This window comes from Polypterus senegalus, chromosome 16 (genome assembly GCF_016835505.1).
Source record: "Polypterus senegalus isolate Bchr_013 chromosome 16, ASM1683550v1, whole genome shotgun sequence".
In the NCBI taxonomy this organism is placed as follows: domain Eukaryota; kingdom Metazoa; phylum Chordata; class Cladistia; order Polypteriformes; family Polypteridae; genus Polypterus; species Polypterus senegalus.
Window position 1 is genome coordinate 31,361,178 of NC_053169.1, and position 17,656 is coordinate 31,378,833.

Genomic DNA, 17,656 nt, shown 5'->3' on the forward strand with positions numbered 1-17,656 from the left:
TGTCAGTGGAACAGGACAGTGACAAAAGTCTGTCACTGAAGCTACTCCTCTGTCTGGAGATGACACTGTTAAGTGGATGCAGTGGATTCCTCATGATTGACAGGAGTTTGCTTAGTGCCCGTTTTACCCTGACCATCAGACTTAAGATGCCAGCACAAAGATTCTTCAGGTACAAGTTGTTCCCATCAAAAGCAATTCTTGAACACATAAGAAAAATGTTCTATTAAACTCAGATCCCTGGAGAATACCTACCCATGCAGCAGTTTCCCCCCTCTGATCACTCTTCTTCAAAAGTGGGGTGAGGATCCTGAAATGTGTGTCACCTGTTGTCCTATACCAGAGTTATAGGCTGAACGTCTACCAAGAATACTCCGAAGGATAATTCACACATAAAATCTGCATGTTTCTATAAGGATTTATCTGCTCTCGCCAAGTGAAGGACAGAATCCATCAACTTATTCATAGAATGAAGATTGCCCTGAGTTTATTCTATTTAGCAGCATTCCTTACCTTAAACAAGAGGATAGCATTTGACGACAAGGGATGGAATTTTTATTAAGGCAGGTCATGAATTCTGTGAGGTTTGGGTAAGTCTTTGTGAATATGGCCAAAATAGTACAGTTTGCTCCTTCCCTACAGACATTACAAAAATCTGTAATTCCTTCCCAGTACCTAAGGCAACCAGACATGAATGTTCAATCATTCTTCTACTGTTTAATATCTCGCTTGAGCACCTTGCTATCACTGTCTGTTCTCACTGCTTTATTACTCCAATAGTGGCTTATGATGTACAGTATGCCATAAAATGTATCTTTGTTTGGATAATGTCCTGTTGTTTTTTGTAGTACTAGGGTGTTGTACCGTATTAGCCATTATGAATGTAGTGAGAAGTAATGATTACATCTTGCCTGGAGAAGGGGCCTAAGTTGCCTTGAAAGCTTGCAAATTGTAATCTTTTTAGTTAGCCAATTAAAGGAGTCATTTTGCTTGACTTGTCGCTACTGTTCTTTGGAAATAACTTCCTTGGATATCCCCACTTTCTTAATTTACTTAACTCTTCTGATAAATTGTCTGCATGCAGGATTAATTGGTCTTAATCAGCTTCTTTGCCTATTAAATTCTTCTTTTTATCAATGTGTATTTCCCACTTTGATCAACTCATTTAAATATCTGGGCATTGGTACGTTGTCTCCTTTCTGTTGTAGGACATTATCTTCACTAACTATAGTCTAATCTTTAAAATCTCTTTAAATGAAAAGGCGGTCAACAAATGTGCCATACTTTTCTGCACTAGAACCCAATTCTTATGAAGTGGCCATTTATTTGTAATGTAATGAGACTCCTTTTCATAGCCATATCAGCGAATCCTACTTTGACTATCGTTTGGTCCTGTTGGTTTTATAGCCTTAGGCATCCATTGGGTTTGTTTATTTTTGAAATATAGTTTTAATTTTGATTGGTGATCTGTGCCGTTATATATCGGTGCCATTCTGATGGCACTATTGTTGATTACCGTTGCTAGGACCGTCACAGAGGTTGTGGCCTGCCATTCTCAGTGTGATGGGATAAAAGGTCAACCAGCTGTATGTTTTCTAATTTGACTACATAGATTCCAAAATCCTTCAAACCTTTGAAGAAAAAAAATATATATATATATATCTTTGTTTTGCTTACCTGGTTTTTGAACTCTCTGCACTCCTTCTGACTTTGATTTTGTCAGTGATTATTGGTTTAGTTTACTGATTGCTGTTCTTCTGGTTCTAACCGTCACTACAGTTTTTTGGGTACATCCTTGTCTTCCACACACCCTCTGAATTCTTATCCCTGCTGGGCATACTAGGCTGTGCCATTTGCTGAACTACATATCCAAGTGGCACCGCTACTACTTATAGATCACCACAGATATTCCAGTTGTAGTTGTTATATTGAATATGAATTTTTATAATATGACAGTAAATCATAAAAATAAGTGATTGCAATGAAAGAGATCATAATAGGGACATTTAAGGGTGATTTTGTACTCAGCAGGCTGAGATCCATAAGGTACACCAGTGGCATTCAGGAAGTAAAATCTTGGTTGTCCAACGTAGTTAGTGAGCCTAATTGATTCTAATTCCACAGAACGTTTTGTAGTATAAGTGTGAAGCTATATTCATTAAGGGGTCACAGGCTGATTAATGTGTTCATGTTCTATTGTTATGCAGTTTACTTTGTTTCTTTTTTATGCAGGTTTCTCAGTTATCATGGCTTGAAAGAAAAGTAGCAGCAACCCTTTTTGGAGAGCCACCTAGTGCAACAATACATGATGCTCTACATTACTTCCATAAGGTATTTAATTGTTGCAGTTAGGTAAGCGTCTCCTGCTATGCATTAAAACATTTGCATTCATGTTAGTATAACTTTTATGTTCTCAAAAGTAAGTGTTTTAATTTAAAATTCAACTGCTTACTCTTCCAAATTACCCTTTTATCAAATTTCTAGCTTGCTTATCCAGTTCAGGCCTGCAGGAGCCAGAGCCTGTCATTGAGCACAAATAAGAACCTAACTTTAGATGGGTTAATAGTCCATTACAGGGCATAATCACATAACACCCCCAAGTCATAAGGGGCAAATCTACAATCCTCAATTGACCAATCATACATGACAATAGAACACTCTAGACGAGAACAGGCCATTGAGCCCAACAAAGCGCGCTAGTCCTATCAACTTATTTCTTCCAAACAAACATCAAGTCGAGTTTTGAAAGTCCATAACGTCTTACTGTCTACCACACTACTTGGTAGCTTATTCCAAGTGCCTATCATTCTTTGTGTAAAGAAAAACCTTCTAATGTTTGTACGAAATTTACCTTAAGCAAGTTTCCAACTGTGTCCCCATGTATTTGATGAACTCATTTTAAAATAACAGTCTCAATCCACTGGACTAATTCCCTTCATAATTTTAAACACTTCAATCATGTCACCTCTTAATCCTCTTTTGTTTAAACTGTATAGGCTCAGCTCTTTTAATTTTTCCTCAGAATTCATCCCCTATAGCCCCTTAATCAGTCTAGTCGCTCTTCTCTGGTCCTTTTCTTGTGCTGCCATGTCCTTTTTGTAGCCTGGAGACTAAAACTGTACACAGGACTCCAGATGAAGGCCTCACCAGTGCATTATAAAGGTTGAGCAGACCCTACTGTAACTCCAGACATCAGGGTGCTATATAACCTGACATTCTGTTTGCCTTCTTAATGGCTTCTGAACACTATCAGGAAGTAGATAGCTTAGAGTTCACTGTAACTGTACAGGCAGAGGAGAATATGAGAACTCTGCACAGATAGTGTCTGGATCTGTAAGGCAGGATAGCTAACCACTGCATCACCATGTCTTCCTCTGTCAAAATATCATAAGACATTTGGTCACCTTCACCCTGACAACCTCATCCTCTCATTCCTGCGTGGAGTTTGCATGTTCTCCCCATGTCTGCGTGGGTTTCCTCCCACAGTCCAAAGACATGCAGGCTAGGTGGACTGGCGATTCTAAATTGGTCCTAGTGTGTGATTGGTGTGTGTGTGTGTGTCTGTGTCCTGTGGTGGGTTGGCACCCTGCCCGGGTTTGTTTCCTGCCTTGTACCCTGTGTTGGCTGGGATTGGCTCCAGCAGACCCCCGTGACCCAGTGTTCGGTTTCAGCGGGTTGGAAAATGGATGGATGGATAAAATGCTAAGCAGATATTCAGTTAATAAATTGTGTTGAAAAAATAAATTATCATATATAATAAAGGAAACTTGCAAAGGGCTTACCTATGTGTGCGTGTTTGCCTGTCTCTTTATAGAATGTCCTGAATGACAGGCTTTTTCATTCAAATATTCCCTCACAAAGATGACTAGTGCAGCAACGCTGGAATAAGTCTGAAGACAGTATGAACCATGAAAAAAAACAAAACAAATGAACTTCTGTTTACTTTTATTTTCAATGATTTCCTGAATCCATGTATTCCAGTAATGGTACGAAAATCAAAAACTAGTCCTGAATGGGGTGTCAGGCCACTTCAGAGCACATCCATGCACCCACAGTCACTTCTGCAAGGCCAATTTAGAGTGGGATGAATCAAGAGCAACTGGGAAAACCCACCAGGGTGCAGGCTCAGCATCGACAGCGACCAGGCCGGTGACTGAAGGCCTGAAATAAGGAGTGGTGGGAAATGGGAAGATGAATGGAACATGATACCAATTACAGAAAAAAATGTAATTTCTTTCCAAAAATGTCATAATTTGTGATATTATGTTTATGATTGATTACATTGTGCATGTACCAATAATAAATATACACACCACAGTAACAAATGAGTAGTGTTGCCCTCTTGGCTTCATTGGTATTTATTTTTATTTTATTCAGTCTTTTGGTACAATTAGCAAGTCCTTTCACATATTGCTTTAATAAAATGTACCTTACAGATTATGCATTTTTATTCTTCATTCTCATTTTTATAGGCTGAAGAAATTCATCCCCACTATTCCAAGTTCAACTGTGTATTTTTAGCAAAGGCAAGTTCTTTGTTTAATTTGGAAAGTTGATTCTTAGCTCTTCATAACGGAATTATTTCTAGGATTTAATGAGATGCTGTCATTTACATATAATGAGACTTTGATTAGAGTGGTTAAATGGTTCCAGGACTCCTAGCACTAACCAAAATTACTTGTACCTCCGTGTCATTTTTTTCTATTGAGACAAGTGCCTAAAGATAAAAAACACAAATATTTTTTTTTCTATTAAAATAAAAGAATGCTGAGTCTCATTCCACTGCGCCCACATCCTTATAAATATGTGTGTAGGTATTTGTATAAATCAAAACAGATTTTCATGACACTGCCCCTGGTCTGTGGAATTAAAACAAGATGAAACCCAACTAGATAAAGCACTTACCATAACGCCACACCTCAATCCAAATGGGATAACGTAAGGTAAGGATTTATTTAGTTTCTTTCACTTGTCTACCTACTGTCAATGAGATTGGGTTGAATGCTTTCCTTTTCATGTTCTCTTTAAGTTATAGTCCTGGATATTCTACAGGAATGCCACTGGGGATTATCTTGACATGCTAAAATTCAATGTGTGATGTTTAGAGTAAGAAAGTTGCTATTCCTTGAAATTGTCATAGAACTGCATTGTGTCCATGTTTAAACTAGGTTTAATCAGAGATGGCCTGCAGTGTCTTCATTGTAAAGTAAAGGCCATGTCACATTTAATGACTTCTCCAGCGACTTTCAGTTGTAGAATTCATTTACATAATCTTAGTGAGTTAGAGGCAGTCAGCAGTCGTGTTGTCTGACATACCCAGTGATTCAGTCCAACAAGTCTGTGGCTCCTTCTGGCAAAATCAAACAAAATGTTTAGTTGTGCATGAGAGGTGACAGCCAATTCAGAAGTACAATGCATAAAATGCAGGGACAAGGAATGAGGAGCCACAGGTGTTTTGAACCTCTCAAACTGAAGAGAAGCTTGTTTATCTGATGTCTTGTGTTTTACATACCACAACAGAATGGAAATAAGAGAAAGGGGATGAGATTGCAGCTGAATTTGCAGTACTTGTTAATAGTTCGTACAGCACTGGCTCCTTCAGGCAACACGGTAAAAGGGGTGAGCAAGACTGTGGTAAAAAGTCGTTGCACAGTCGCTGAATTTGACATACTCCGTGATATTAAATTGACATAGTCCGGTGACAAAATCAGCAGCTGCTGTCAGCAACTCTAACATCTGCTCTGACTAGAAGTCATGTAATGTGCCATCAGCTTAAGCAAATCAGTTACAGTATTTCCCCTAGTAATCTCAGTATCTTTTTGCATCAGTTTATAACAAAACAAAAGGAGTTGGTATCATTTGATATTATAGTTTTAGTGTTGTATCTGCTCATGTCTAGAAAGCAGTAGTGATTGAAGATATTTTTAAAAAATTAAATTCTTTACATTTCAGCGGTGACAACATCAACATCTGCTCTTCTTGATGACCGATAATATGTTCAGTTAGCATTAATAAAGTAATGCAGTTTTAAGTGTATGTAATGTTAATGAAACGCTCAGTAAATAAGGCTACATAGAAAAGGAATCAGATGTGACCGATAAGACGCTATCCATGTAGAATCGTATAATGTTTCCAACACTCGCTAATCTCACCATCATGATACTCCAGAATAACTCATATTAACTGCAAATGCTTGCTTAAATATTTCTCTTAATTGTAGCCTGTTGCTAGTATGAAGTATTCAGACGTATAAATAATGAATAAGTTGGTTAATTGCCAGTCATTTGTGATCAGTTTTTTTTAACTAACTGGTGTTCATCCATTGAGGTTGATCAGTGGAATCCAGGAATGAATGGATGCCATGAACTTTGCAACTGTAAATCGAATTAAAACTTTCAATGTGCATAGCCAACCCCATTAGAATGTGACCATTTTCTATTTTGTAATTTTTTTTGCAATGAAGTGAAACTAGACACACCCAAGTACACACAATCATGTACAGCTAAATACTCGGGTGTTGGTTTCAGCTACATTTTCCATGTTGCATCATTTGGATATTTATTTGATTCCAGTTGACCCCCACTTAAATTCATATTGTGAATATTCTGTACCAGTTAATACTGGTAATTTCCTATGGCATCCTCAGCTTCCAAGTACAGTTCAGAAATAATACTGCAGGAATGAAAATAAATTGTTTTATGCCTTGTATCAAAGTAGCAGCTCCTCCAGGTTGTTTTCTTGTGAAATTGATGGATGAACAACATAAGAAAGTGGATACTATACAGTATCTTTTTTTAAAATGTATGAATAAACAGCTTTAAAAGGATAGATTAAATTGAAGATGGAGCTTACACATGCCATTTGTGATAGGATTAACAATCTTACAAAAGATTAAACAGGTTGGTTTGCATTTTAAAAATTATGTAAATAAAATACTTATTTCCAATTATCATTTTGGCATCAGATTCGTCGTAGCTCCTAAAAAAAGATTCCAAAATTCATAGATTTGAGCATGTCTCTGTATAATACCGCAAAGTACAGAAAGTGTCTGTGTGTGTGTGTGTGTGTGTGTGTGTGTATATATATATGTATATATGTGTGTGTGTGTGTGTGTGTATGTGTATATATATATATATATATATATATAATTCTTTTTCTGAACTAAACTTCATATGATCTGCTGTCCAGTTATACTTGAAATGCATTTTGACTCTTCTGTGATTCCATCATAATGCCACTTTTTTTTTTTAAGAAGCCTGGATTACCCTTAGAAAATTGTTTTCTATTCTATTTTAATGTGAAGGATTAATATTCTTATGTACTACTAAATAAGATTGATATTTAGGTGATTCATATATTTTGAAGTTTCCCAATACAAAAATACTCAAGGTCAAAGGTTATTTATTTACTTGTTTAACTTGTATCACCAATAAATTACAGACAAGCTAGAAAAGCATCTATCCAAGTGTGGTAACAGTCAGTCAGCAAATGCTCAAAGTATTTCGGAGAAAGTGCCAAAAGCATTCAGTAGAAGTAGTGTGTATTGTTTTATCTACTTAACCTTGTATTTTAAAAAGGTTTTTGGCATGTTACAACTTTTAAAGATTATTCATTAAACTTAAATCAGTACGGATTCTATTTAATTGCACATTACACTGAATTAGCTTAGATAGCATATGCAGTGGAGTCAGAATCATTTCTACATATAGAAATCGATAATGCATGTGAGACTTTCTACATTTATATGCATAAAACTTTAAGCAGTTTTTATATCTGTTTGTTAGTTTGTTTGTTTCCCAATCCCACAAAAATGGCTTAAATAATTTTCACAAAATTTTGAGTGTCCGTTGCCGTTGGTCTAACTTAAAATACAGTATATTGTATTTGGCATATCGTGGAGAGGTGTTGTAATGTGTGTGACAACCCACAAACCCATGCCAACATGTTGGCAGCAGAAGTGTGTATCAGCATGCACAAAGTTTTGCACCGGCCAAACAGGATCTCATCTAAGACCACAGGGTACAGCATGTTCTTCATTGTCTTGATGAATTACTACTTTTGTCTAATAGTACAACTCACAATGAGACCAAAACAGATCTGCTTAGCCATGTTAGATTATCTCTTCTTGCTTTCATGTGGAATCTCTTCTGAGAAATATGAGTCCAGATGTGGTGCACAGTGTTGCCAAACACGTAACAACCAATGTTTCTTTCTTTTAACCTCCCAAAAACATTTCAAACTCTAAACTCTTTTACTGATGCAAAATTTAGTGTGAATTTTATGAAATCTTAGAAGAAAGGAAGCTTAGCCATTTAGCTCTCAAATTGCAATTATTTTATGATGTTTATTATACATAACCAACAGTGCCAGAGTCAGATCATGAGACAATGAGAGTCGCAGTCTTACTCTGGGTTGGTCAGACTTGCACATAAGAATTTCATTGCTTTGTGTTCATGTGACAGTAGCTCTGAAGTCAACTGACAACACTACATTTTTTATCAAAGCAAAACCTTATATTAAAAAAAAAAAAAAAGGCCAACCCAAATGTACACCTGCATACCATTGCTAAGTGCAATAGAGATAAGCCACAATGAAACAGAATGAAATTCAATTTTTTAGCACATGCCAAGACACTGTTAAGAATATGGTAAAATGGGAACAGCTTTTACTGTTTCTTAATGGCAGATATTTATTCAAGTACTATTTATGATGAGTCAGTTATATTTTTAGGGTTTGATACCAAAACAGCATAGTGATTTGTAGCAATTTTAAATCAATGATGAATGAATGAACATTGAATTGTTTGTATAACATTAATTAATGCCACCACTGAGGACGACTCGTGTAATAATACAGAGACCTGCCGCATTATCCGTAAGTCCCAATCCTCCATTGGCCCCCATGCTTTAGATGCTTTGCACAGTCCATGGATCCAATTATTCAACAAGCCATCCAGGTTATTCAACGTCTTCTTGTGAAACCACACTAAGTCAGGAAATACAAAAAAAGCACCAGTTATGATTTCAGCCCAGCAAAGGGGTTACCACAATTATGGATCCCAACCATACACAAATATGAAAATATCCTCAACTCATTAAAGCAAAACAAACTGATATTTATCTGAGAGGTATTGTCAATGATAGATGGTCAGTCATTAGCATTTCCACCAGCAATGGTCATCATTTAAGAAACAAGTAATATTTGATTTCCTACCATCACAACTTACAGTGTATACTGTAAATATACTAGGGCAGCATCAGGTAGTTTGGCTAGTATAAAATAAAACTTCACAATAAGGTTGCTTGGAAATAGAAAATAAATATAATGAACAAGCCTTGAGATTCTTAATGGCCTAATCAGTGTCCACAGCTAGACAGTGTACAGAAACTATTAAATAATCTAATAGGATACTGAGTTGCTAAAGAGATTTTCAGCCAACAAAGAGAGATTAGGTTAAACTCTATGTTGATTGGAGAGGACCGGAAAACTGTGTAATTTTGGTTTCTGCATTGTAAGATTGACATAATAGTGTTACTAAATATTTAAAATTATTAAAGGACTAAGTAACACATATTCAAGTTATTACTTTAAAATATGTTATTTATCAAAGACACAGTGAAAGTTGATTTAAATTAAGTATTTTCAAAAATATCAGAAATATATATGTACTAGCCATGTGCTCCCAACTACGTTGCGCGTGTTAAAGTTGTCTGTGAAGGGCTCCCTGTTTAAACGCGGCTGCCAGTCGTGAATTGGGCCCTTCGTCGCACAACATTATGATTATTTACAAGGGAAACAAAATTACAAAAGAAAACCCTTGGATATTGATTTGATAGGAACGGCCTACTCGGAATCACTGTCCGAATCGTAATTATGTGGTGGTGTAAGAGCATTTCTGCTTCTGTCCGTTCACAGTCCGTCTCATTTTCACAACGCTATTGTTTCCTCTCACGATGTCTTCTCAACCTTTCTCCAATCTCACAGGTTGCTTTGAGGCAATCCAAAGAGTGAGGCAATATACACGGAGCAATGGTTATAAAAGGGGGACACATAGGTATCCAGGCTCTTTAAAGCATAAATAGCGATCACTTCACTGACATGTGAGCAAGCCACGGTACATCTATGAGACGCTCAGCACTTGCCGGCTTCAACGTAACAATAATTATTTCCGGAACGTGCTGTTACGTTGTCATTCATTGTCTTTCTTTCATTCATATGTTACGTAGGCATGTACCTTTTATCTTCAGCAATCTTATTCTCTAACCAGGCCTCAGGAGCTAACCAGCGTAACACTATCCACCACCCCTTTCGTTATTCCGGCACATTGTTGACATCCGTGAGTAACAACAACATACTAAACTGGAAGGTGGTTTACACATGCGTGAGATTCGAGGACAAAGATCAAGATCTAAATGAAGATCTCTTTAGTTAATTTAAAGCACAACAATGTTTGAATGTCTGTGTTTTGAGGTGTGACTGGCGTACTACAGTCTTCAGTAGTATAAGTCTGGAGGAGATTCTTAATGCAATGCCTATGTTTTAGCTGTCTCTCTACTGCCATCTAGTGCTACTTCTTCTAATTCATTCGCAGACAAACAAAGATCAAGATCCAAATGAAGATTATATATAGAGACTAGCAAAATACCCGCGCTTTGCAGCGGTGAAGTAGTGTGTTAAAGAAGTTATGAAAAAGAAAAGGAAACATTTTAAAAATAACATAACATGATTGTCAATGTAATTGTTTTGTTACTGTCATGAGTGTTGCTGTCATATATATATATATATGTATATACACACACACACACACAGACACACACACACATAAACATATATACATATACATATATACATATAAACATATCTACATATACACATACTGTATCTACACATACACATATCTATATATATATACATATACACATCTACATATATACACATATCAAAATATATATACACATACATATACATACATACATACATACACAGACACATATACATACATACATACATACAGATAAATATACATATATATATATACTAGCAAAATACCCGCGCTTCGCAGCGGAGAAGTAGTGTGTTAAAGAAGCAATGAAAAGAAAAGGAAACATTTTGAAAATAACGTAACCTGATTGTCAATGTAATTGTTTTGTCACTGTTGTGAGTGATGAGTGTTGTTGTCATATATATATATATATATATATATATATATATATATATATATATATATATATATATATATACACACACATATATACACACATATATACACACATATACATACATACACACACATATATACACACAAATACATATATATATATATACATACATACACACACACATATATAAACATATATATACATATACATACATATCTACATATATACACACACAGCTATTTCAGTATCAGTGTAATACGCTGTTTGTTAAAACGGTTGACTCCGCTCTTACGTGCAATAACAAATCAAATCATTCAGTTGTCTTTGCTCATATGTCATTTTAGAGCTGGACGCCTGGCATCTTTTTTTGGCCACAAGTTCGTTTCTGTTTGGTGTGAGGTTCTGTATTGTGGAGATTCTCAGGATGGATTGCAGGTGCTCATCAGTGAGGCGACTCCTGTGTGCTGTTTTGTTAGTCTTTATCACTGAGAAGAGCTTCTCACACAGATATGTGCTACCAAACATGCACAAGGTTTGAGCCGCATGTAGACGGACTTTTTTTGTTCTTCAAAGTCACCAAAGCGCCGTGCAAACTCAGTGCGCAATAACTGTAGTAAGCGGTAAGTGTTCGGCAAGGCAGCTGAAGCGCTGCATTATGGGATCTGTAGTTTATTGTGTTACCAGCGCTTCATATACCGGGCTTTAATAACAATAGTACAGTATATAAAATGATCTCGGGCGGATATAATTACGCCGGGCGGATGTGGCCCTGCCCTTGAGTTTGACACATATGGACTAAATAGAACTTGAAAAGATATATTTTTCAAATGTGATCGCAATTCAGATAGAGTTGACGCAAGACTACAGCCTGCATGCCTCAATGAGTCATCCCCCTCGCTCTTACTTTTTTACTGTTCATCTAATGAATACACTGAGTATGGCTTTACCAAAACAATCATTGATGGCGAATAAAGTATCCATTATTCGAGTATGTAGAGCGGGATATATATATATATATATATATATATATATATATATATATATATATATATATATATATATATATATATATACCCGTCATCGCAGCGAGAAGTAGTGTGTTAAAAAGGTAGAAAAGAAAAGGGAACATTTTAAAAATAACGTAACATGACTGTCAATATACAGTATTTGTTTTGTGAGTGTTACTGAGTGTTGCTGTCATCAAGGATTTGATTATCATTATTTCTTTCAATTAGGTTCGTATTTGTAGGATGTGTTGTGTTCAAGTTACATTCCGTGTTTGTCAATCGTTGTAAAGATGACAGGTTTCATTCATCGATTCGTTTCTTACTGCATCAATAAACAGCTCGTCTTCTTCTTTATCTGAGACCTGACACACTGCATGCACGGGTTTTTACACTGTCTTCCTTTAGCGGGACATTGACTTTTTCCACCGTGTGCTTTGTTTCCACAGTAGCTGCATTTATGAATATGCTTATCAGACGCTTCATATTTTTGCTGCCTTTTCAATTGTGTAATTCGGTTTTGTTCAGCTCTTTGGAACTGTTGCTTTTATCTGTGCACTCGTCAGTTCACGTGAGCCACTCGGTGTACTTGCATCGAAGGTTCCCAGCTGTGCTGGTGCCATCTCGTGCTATGTCCATGGCTGTATTTAATGTTACCTTAGTCCTGGCACTTAAAACTTTCTCTCGCAGTTTCGCTGAGTTTGTGTCAAACACCACCCTGACCATCTCATCTTCCTCTCCATAAGCACATTCCTTCACCCGTGAATATTTACCCGTGGCAGTTTGCTATTGGATTGCCGCTGACGGACGGCCTTAAATGGGCAGGCACTAAATTACAAACGCCAGCGCAGCCTGTCTATGAACTTAATTTAAAGTGTAGGTTTACACCGTGCTTTGTTTCCGAAGTAGCAGAACTCATGAATATGGTTTTTTATGTCACTCGCTCGCTTCTTATTGTTTCGCTGCCTTCTCAATTATATAATGCATGTTTTCTTCAGCGCTTTTTTGAGGTCTTCCTGGTTTTCTATGTACTGCGTGATTACGTGGGAGGCGTGATGATGTCACACGAAACTCCGCCCCCACGGCGTTGAAGCTCATCTCCATTACAGTAAATGGAGAAAAACTGCTTCCAGTTATGACCATTACGCGTAGAATTTCGATATAAAACCTGCACAACTTTTGTAAGGAAGCTGTAAGGAATGAACCTGCCAAATTTCAGCCTTCCACCCACACGGGAAGTTGGAGAATTAGTGATGAGTGAGTGAGTGAGTGAGTGAGGGCTTTGCCTTTTATTAGTATAGATTACACACAGAACAAACTGCTTAGAAGCCTAGGTGAAACTACTGGCAACTTGAACTCTTAAATCTTGACTTGACATTTATGTAAATGAATTAGCTGAAAGAATTTAAGCAGTGCTGATTTTTTATGTATCATGCGTGTGTTTTCATTGACGTCAGCTATTTGTTTTTTCAGTGTTACAAACACCTTGGGCAAACAGTCAATGCTCTCAAGTGGTGTGACGCTGCAGCTTCCATGAAGTCAACTTCAAAGGAGGTATGTAAACCTAACATCTCTGGCCAGTCTGAAATGCACACCTTTCACCATCAGGGCTAGAATTGAATGCTACATTTTTGGAGCCAGTCTCAGCCAACACAGGGTGCAAGGCAGGAAACAAACCCCAGGCAGGGCGCCAGCCCACCGCAGTCAATTCTAATTTTTACAACTGAATTTATTACTTATTTTGATTGTTACGATGTTTTGCAGTTGCAGTTACTTTTGGCATGTGCTTTTTATGAGTACCACCATGTTTATCATTGCTATCATCACATCATTTGGATTTCCGAACAAATTTTTGTTGGTGTGTTCTTTGTTTCGAACTGTACATTTTTATTCTTTCTTTAGTAGCAATTTAGACTTCTTGCGTTTTGTTTTGGTGTGCAAATTTTTTGCTTTGCATTTTGGTTTTGCTTGCACCTTATTTTGACTTTTATTTTTGACTACTTTTTTGGTTCTTCATTGTTTTTGTTTTTTTTTCTTATGGTCCACTCCTTTTCTGTAAAACAAATCTAAGATCAAGAAGAACAAAAATCCTAATTTGTACTTTGATCAAATCAGATCACAAATTATGTTATAGAACTTATACTAAACAAAGCAAGTCTTTTAACATTGTACTGTATATCTCATATTCTCAGTCTTATATTAGTCATGCCAGTTTCTATTTTCTGTATCTGAAATTATATTTTGGCTATTCAAAATTCTAATTAAAGATCTGTAATTAGTTTTCCCTTTGGTTTCTGTGTAGCTTTCCATTAAGAGATATTTTACATTTTATGAATGTAATTACATGTCTGAAATTTGCATTTTTGACTAGTAAAAATGGAATTACAGATATCAAATTGAAGGCTCCATAGAAGTCAGTGGAAAAAGACACTCAGCTTCCACTAGTCAAAATCAAATTGCAAATGCCTGTAATTCGGAATATGACTACTGTAGTCAAATTGTAGGTACATTTTCATCAGTCAAAGTTCTAACTGTTGAAAGGAAAGGAAATTTCAACAAGCCATTAAATACTAAACCCTTTTTCCAAAAATATTGACTAGTTACAATATGGTAATAGATACATCATCATGACCTGAAAGCTCCATAGATGTTATGAGATGGTTATGATTTCCCAGTTGCATATATTATTAAGTACATTACTTGGATGTCTGATTTGTTTTCGGACTAGTCAATGCTGAATTATAAATACTGTATCTGTAACTGTCATTTTCAACCAGTCAAAAATACATTGTTGATAATTTGTGTTTGAATTATTTCTAATGAAAATTATATTTTAAATAAGACAAATATATTTCTGATTTTGCAAAGGCAGGCATTTAATGTTTCAGTTGGCGTGTCATTGCATTATATGTCTTCGGCTCAAAGGGATGGCAGTAGGGAATCCATTCCTGTGCTCATGATTACGGGGAGCCCGGGATTCCCGGACATTTTTCATTCTGCTGTAATTCCCAGGAAACCGGGAACGGCCAAGCTTGCATATATAGCGTGTAAAAATTGATCAAGAAATAACAGAGTTATAGTTGAAAATAATTAAGTGGCACAGTTTTTTGGCCCACGGTGTAGTGTTTTGCACATTCATTCAGTCAACCAGCAACAGTCGTCAGTCTCCCGGCTCCGACTAAGACTGAGTACAGTGGACTGGGAGGAGAAATGTGTAGACTATGTGTGAGCTAGCTGCTCTGCCTTTTATAAAATAAATCAGAAGAAGACGGAAATCTATCTTATTCATGTGGGGATTTTACAAATATATGGAACACACTAATTTTATTTCAAATGGGGAAATTTTAAGTTTGTAAGCAGGGAGGCATTGAAAGGTGAGCTGGCAAAAATGTCCATTTTATTCATTTAATTATTTTAAAATGTGATTTTACTAATACATGTATTTTGTGCATATTGTGTGACTCTGTTATGGTTTTATTTGATAATGGTGTTTCTTTAATTATTTTTAAAATCGTACAAATCTATTTTTTTATCCTTTTAAAATATTTGTGTAACTAAATATCTGAGTGCCCCGTTATGTTTCTTCAAGTAATTGTTGATTTTTCAGCATTGCTGCATTCAATAGATATTTTGTATTCTTGTAGACATAATTGTTAACTTTTCTTTGATTCTGTTTTATTCACATTCTTAAAATAATTTAAAAGTTGTATAGCACACTACATTCATTTGACCTCTTCTCTAGTTTTAAATGTTCAAGCATGTTTTGGCTTTTAGCTGCCATCTTCAGATTATATCTTTAGAGCTCCAGTATGTGTTTTTCATAAAATAAACACGGCATTAGCGTACCGTATTGTTATCTTGCTTAAAGCATTAGTGAATGTTTACTTTTATTTCCCAGGACAAAGAGGCTCAAAAAGAATTGGAATCTATTCAGTCTTCACTTTGTCTATAAATTAAAACTCTAATCATAAGGTGGAACCTGCTCTGATGGAAGGAGAAGATTTAGAGGCATTCCCAGTAAGGAATCCTTTGGTACTGTGGTCTTCACTTGTAAGAGAATTTCTTTCACTGTAATTAAGCACTTAAAAATGTATTTTGGAATACTTAGTCCTAACACATAGTAAAAAGCTTTTTAAATTGGTACAGTTAAAGGAAAAGGTTTGCACAAGTTGCTAAATGGACATTTTTTTAACCAGTACCCTCTTTTATATGGAATTTTATGAAAACTTATGGTTGACATAGCTGCATCACGATTATAAAAAGTCATAGTAATGTAATTTTCCATTTATATACTTTAATAAATAAAATAGTAACTCCCTTCTTTTTATGTATATTAGATAATATTCTACAGAGACTATGAGACATTTTATTGTTCTTTTTAAGTTTTGTTTACTAAACATACTTGTAACCTTTAAAATTTTGCTGCTAATTTTATCTTGGAATGTATGGTTACCAAAGACCTGAGCTGTGATTTTCATTACACTAGTAAACATTCTGTTTCGCACAATTCTTGTTACGGGGAAAATGTATAATATGTAAAATGAATATAATTTAGAATTTTTTCACAGAGATGACAATGACTTGTTCTTAGTAAAACAAGTCGTTGCTAGATATTATAAAGATCTTAAAGGGCTATTTAATGTATTATTTTAAATCAAGTTTATATTCATTAATAAAATACTGTGTATTTAAATAGGCAGCTGGTGTGTGTTATTGTCTAAAACAGTGATTGCACGTATCTCAAAAGGTCTTGTTTTTATCTTTCATAATAATTGTAAAAATAAACATCACATATGTAATGAAATCTCAAACTCCTTGATCATGTACAGTATGTATAACTTTATTTTTATTTGTTTTGATTTTTACAGGCGCATGTTGTTGCAGGCCTTTTCTACCTGCTAATCAATATACAATACAATACAATTTATTTTTGTAGAGCCCAAAATCGCACAAGAAGTGCCGCAATGGGCTTTAACAGGCCCTGCCTTTTGACAGCCCCCCAGCCTTGACTCTCTAAGAAGACAAGGAAAAACTCCCAAAAAAACCTTGTAGGGAAAAATGGAAGAAACCTCGGGAAAGGCAGTTCAAAGAGAGACCCCTTTCCAGGTAGGTTGGACGTGCAGTGGGTATCAAAAGAAGGGGGTCAATACAATACAATACACAGAACAGAACAAATCCTCAATACAGTATAAAAATAAAAATTTTAGAAGTACGGAGCAGAATTTAACAGTAGATGATATCACGTAATAAGGTTTGGATTTGTTTAGAGTCCTGGAGACCTCATCCTTCAAGCTGCCTCCCCCATTTGGCCATTCCACGGCTGAAACAGCACTGGGTCAGCCAATCCGATGAAAGGACCCCTCTTTCCCATGATTCCTGCGATCCTTCATCAGGGATGACTTTACTATAGGCAGGCAAAACAACTTGGCAGGTGGGCCGTGGCACCAATTGCCACATTTTAGTACCGAGAAGAGAAACAGAATAGGTGAGGGTTGG

The 17,656-nt window shown here is 36.1% G+C and overlaps 1 protein-coding gene across 4 annotated transcripts in view; it reads left to right on the plus strand.

The window, feature by feature from the left end:
- The window catches only part of LOC120516521 (regulator of microtubule dynamics protein 2), a 230,023-nt gene extending 213,098 nt beyond the window's left edge, over nt 1-16,925 (plus strand). For all 4 annotated transcript variants that reach the window (XM_039738249.1, XM_039738247.1, XM_039738246.1 and 1 more), the window contains exons 8-11: nt 2,230-2,328; nt 4,470-4,523; nt 13,634-13,714; nt 16,059-16,925. In XM_039738249.1, coding sequence (XP_039594183.1) covers nt 2,230-2,328; nt 4,470-4,523; nt 13,634-13,714; nt 16,059-16,112 — 288 coding nt within the window. In that variant the 3' untranslated portion in view covers nt 16,113-16,925. The remainder of the gene's footprint in view (nt 1-2,229; nt 2,329-4,469; nt 4,524-13,633; nt 13,715-16,058) is intronic.
- The last annotated feature ends 731 nt before the right edge of the window (nt 16,926-17,656 follow it).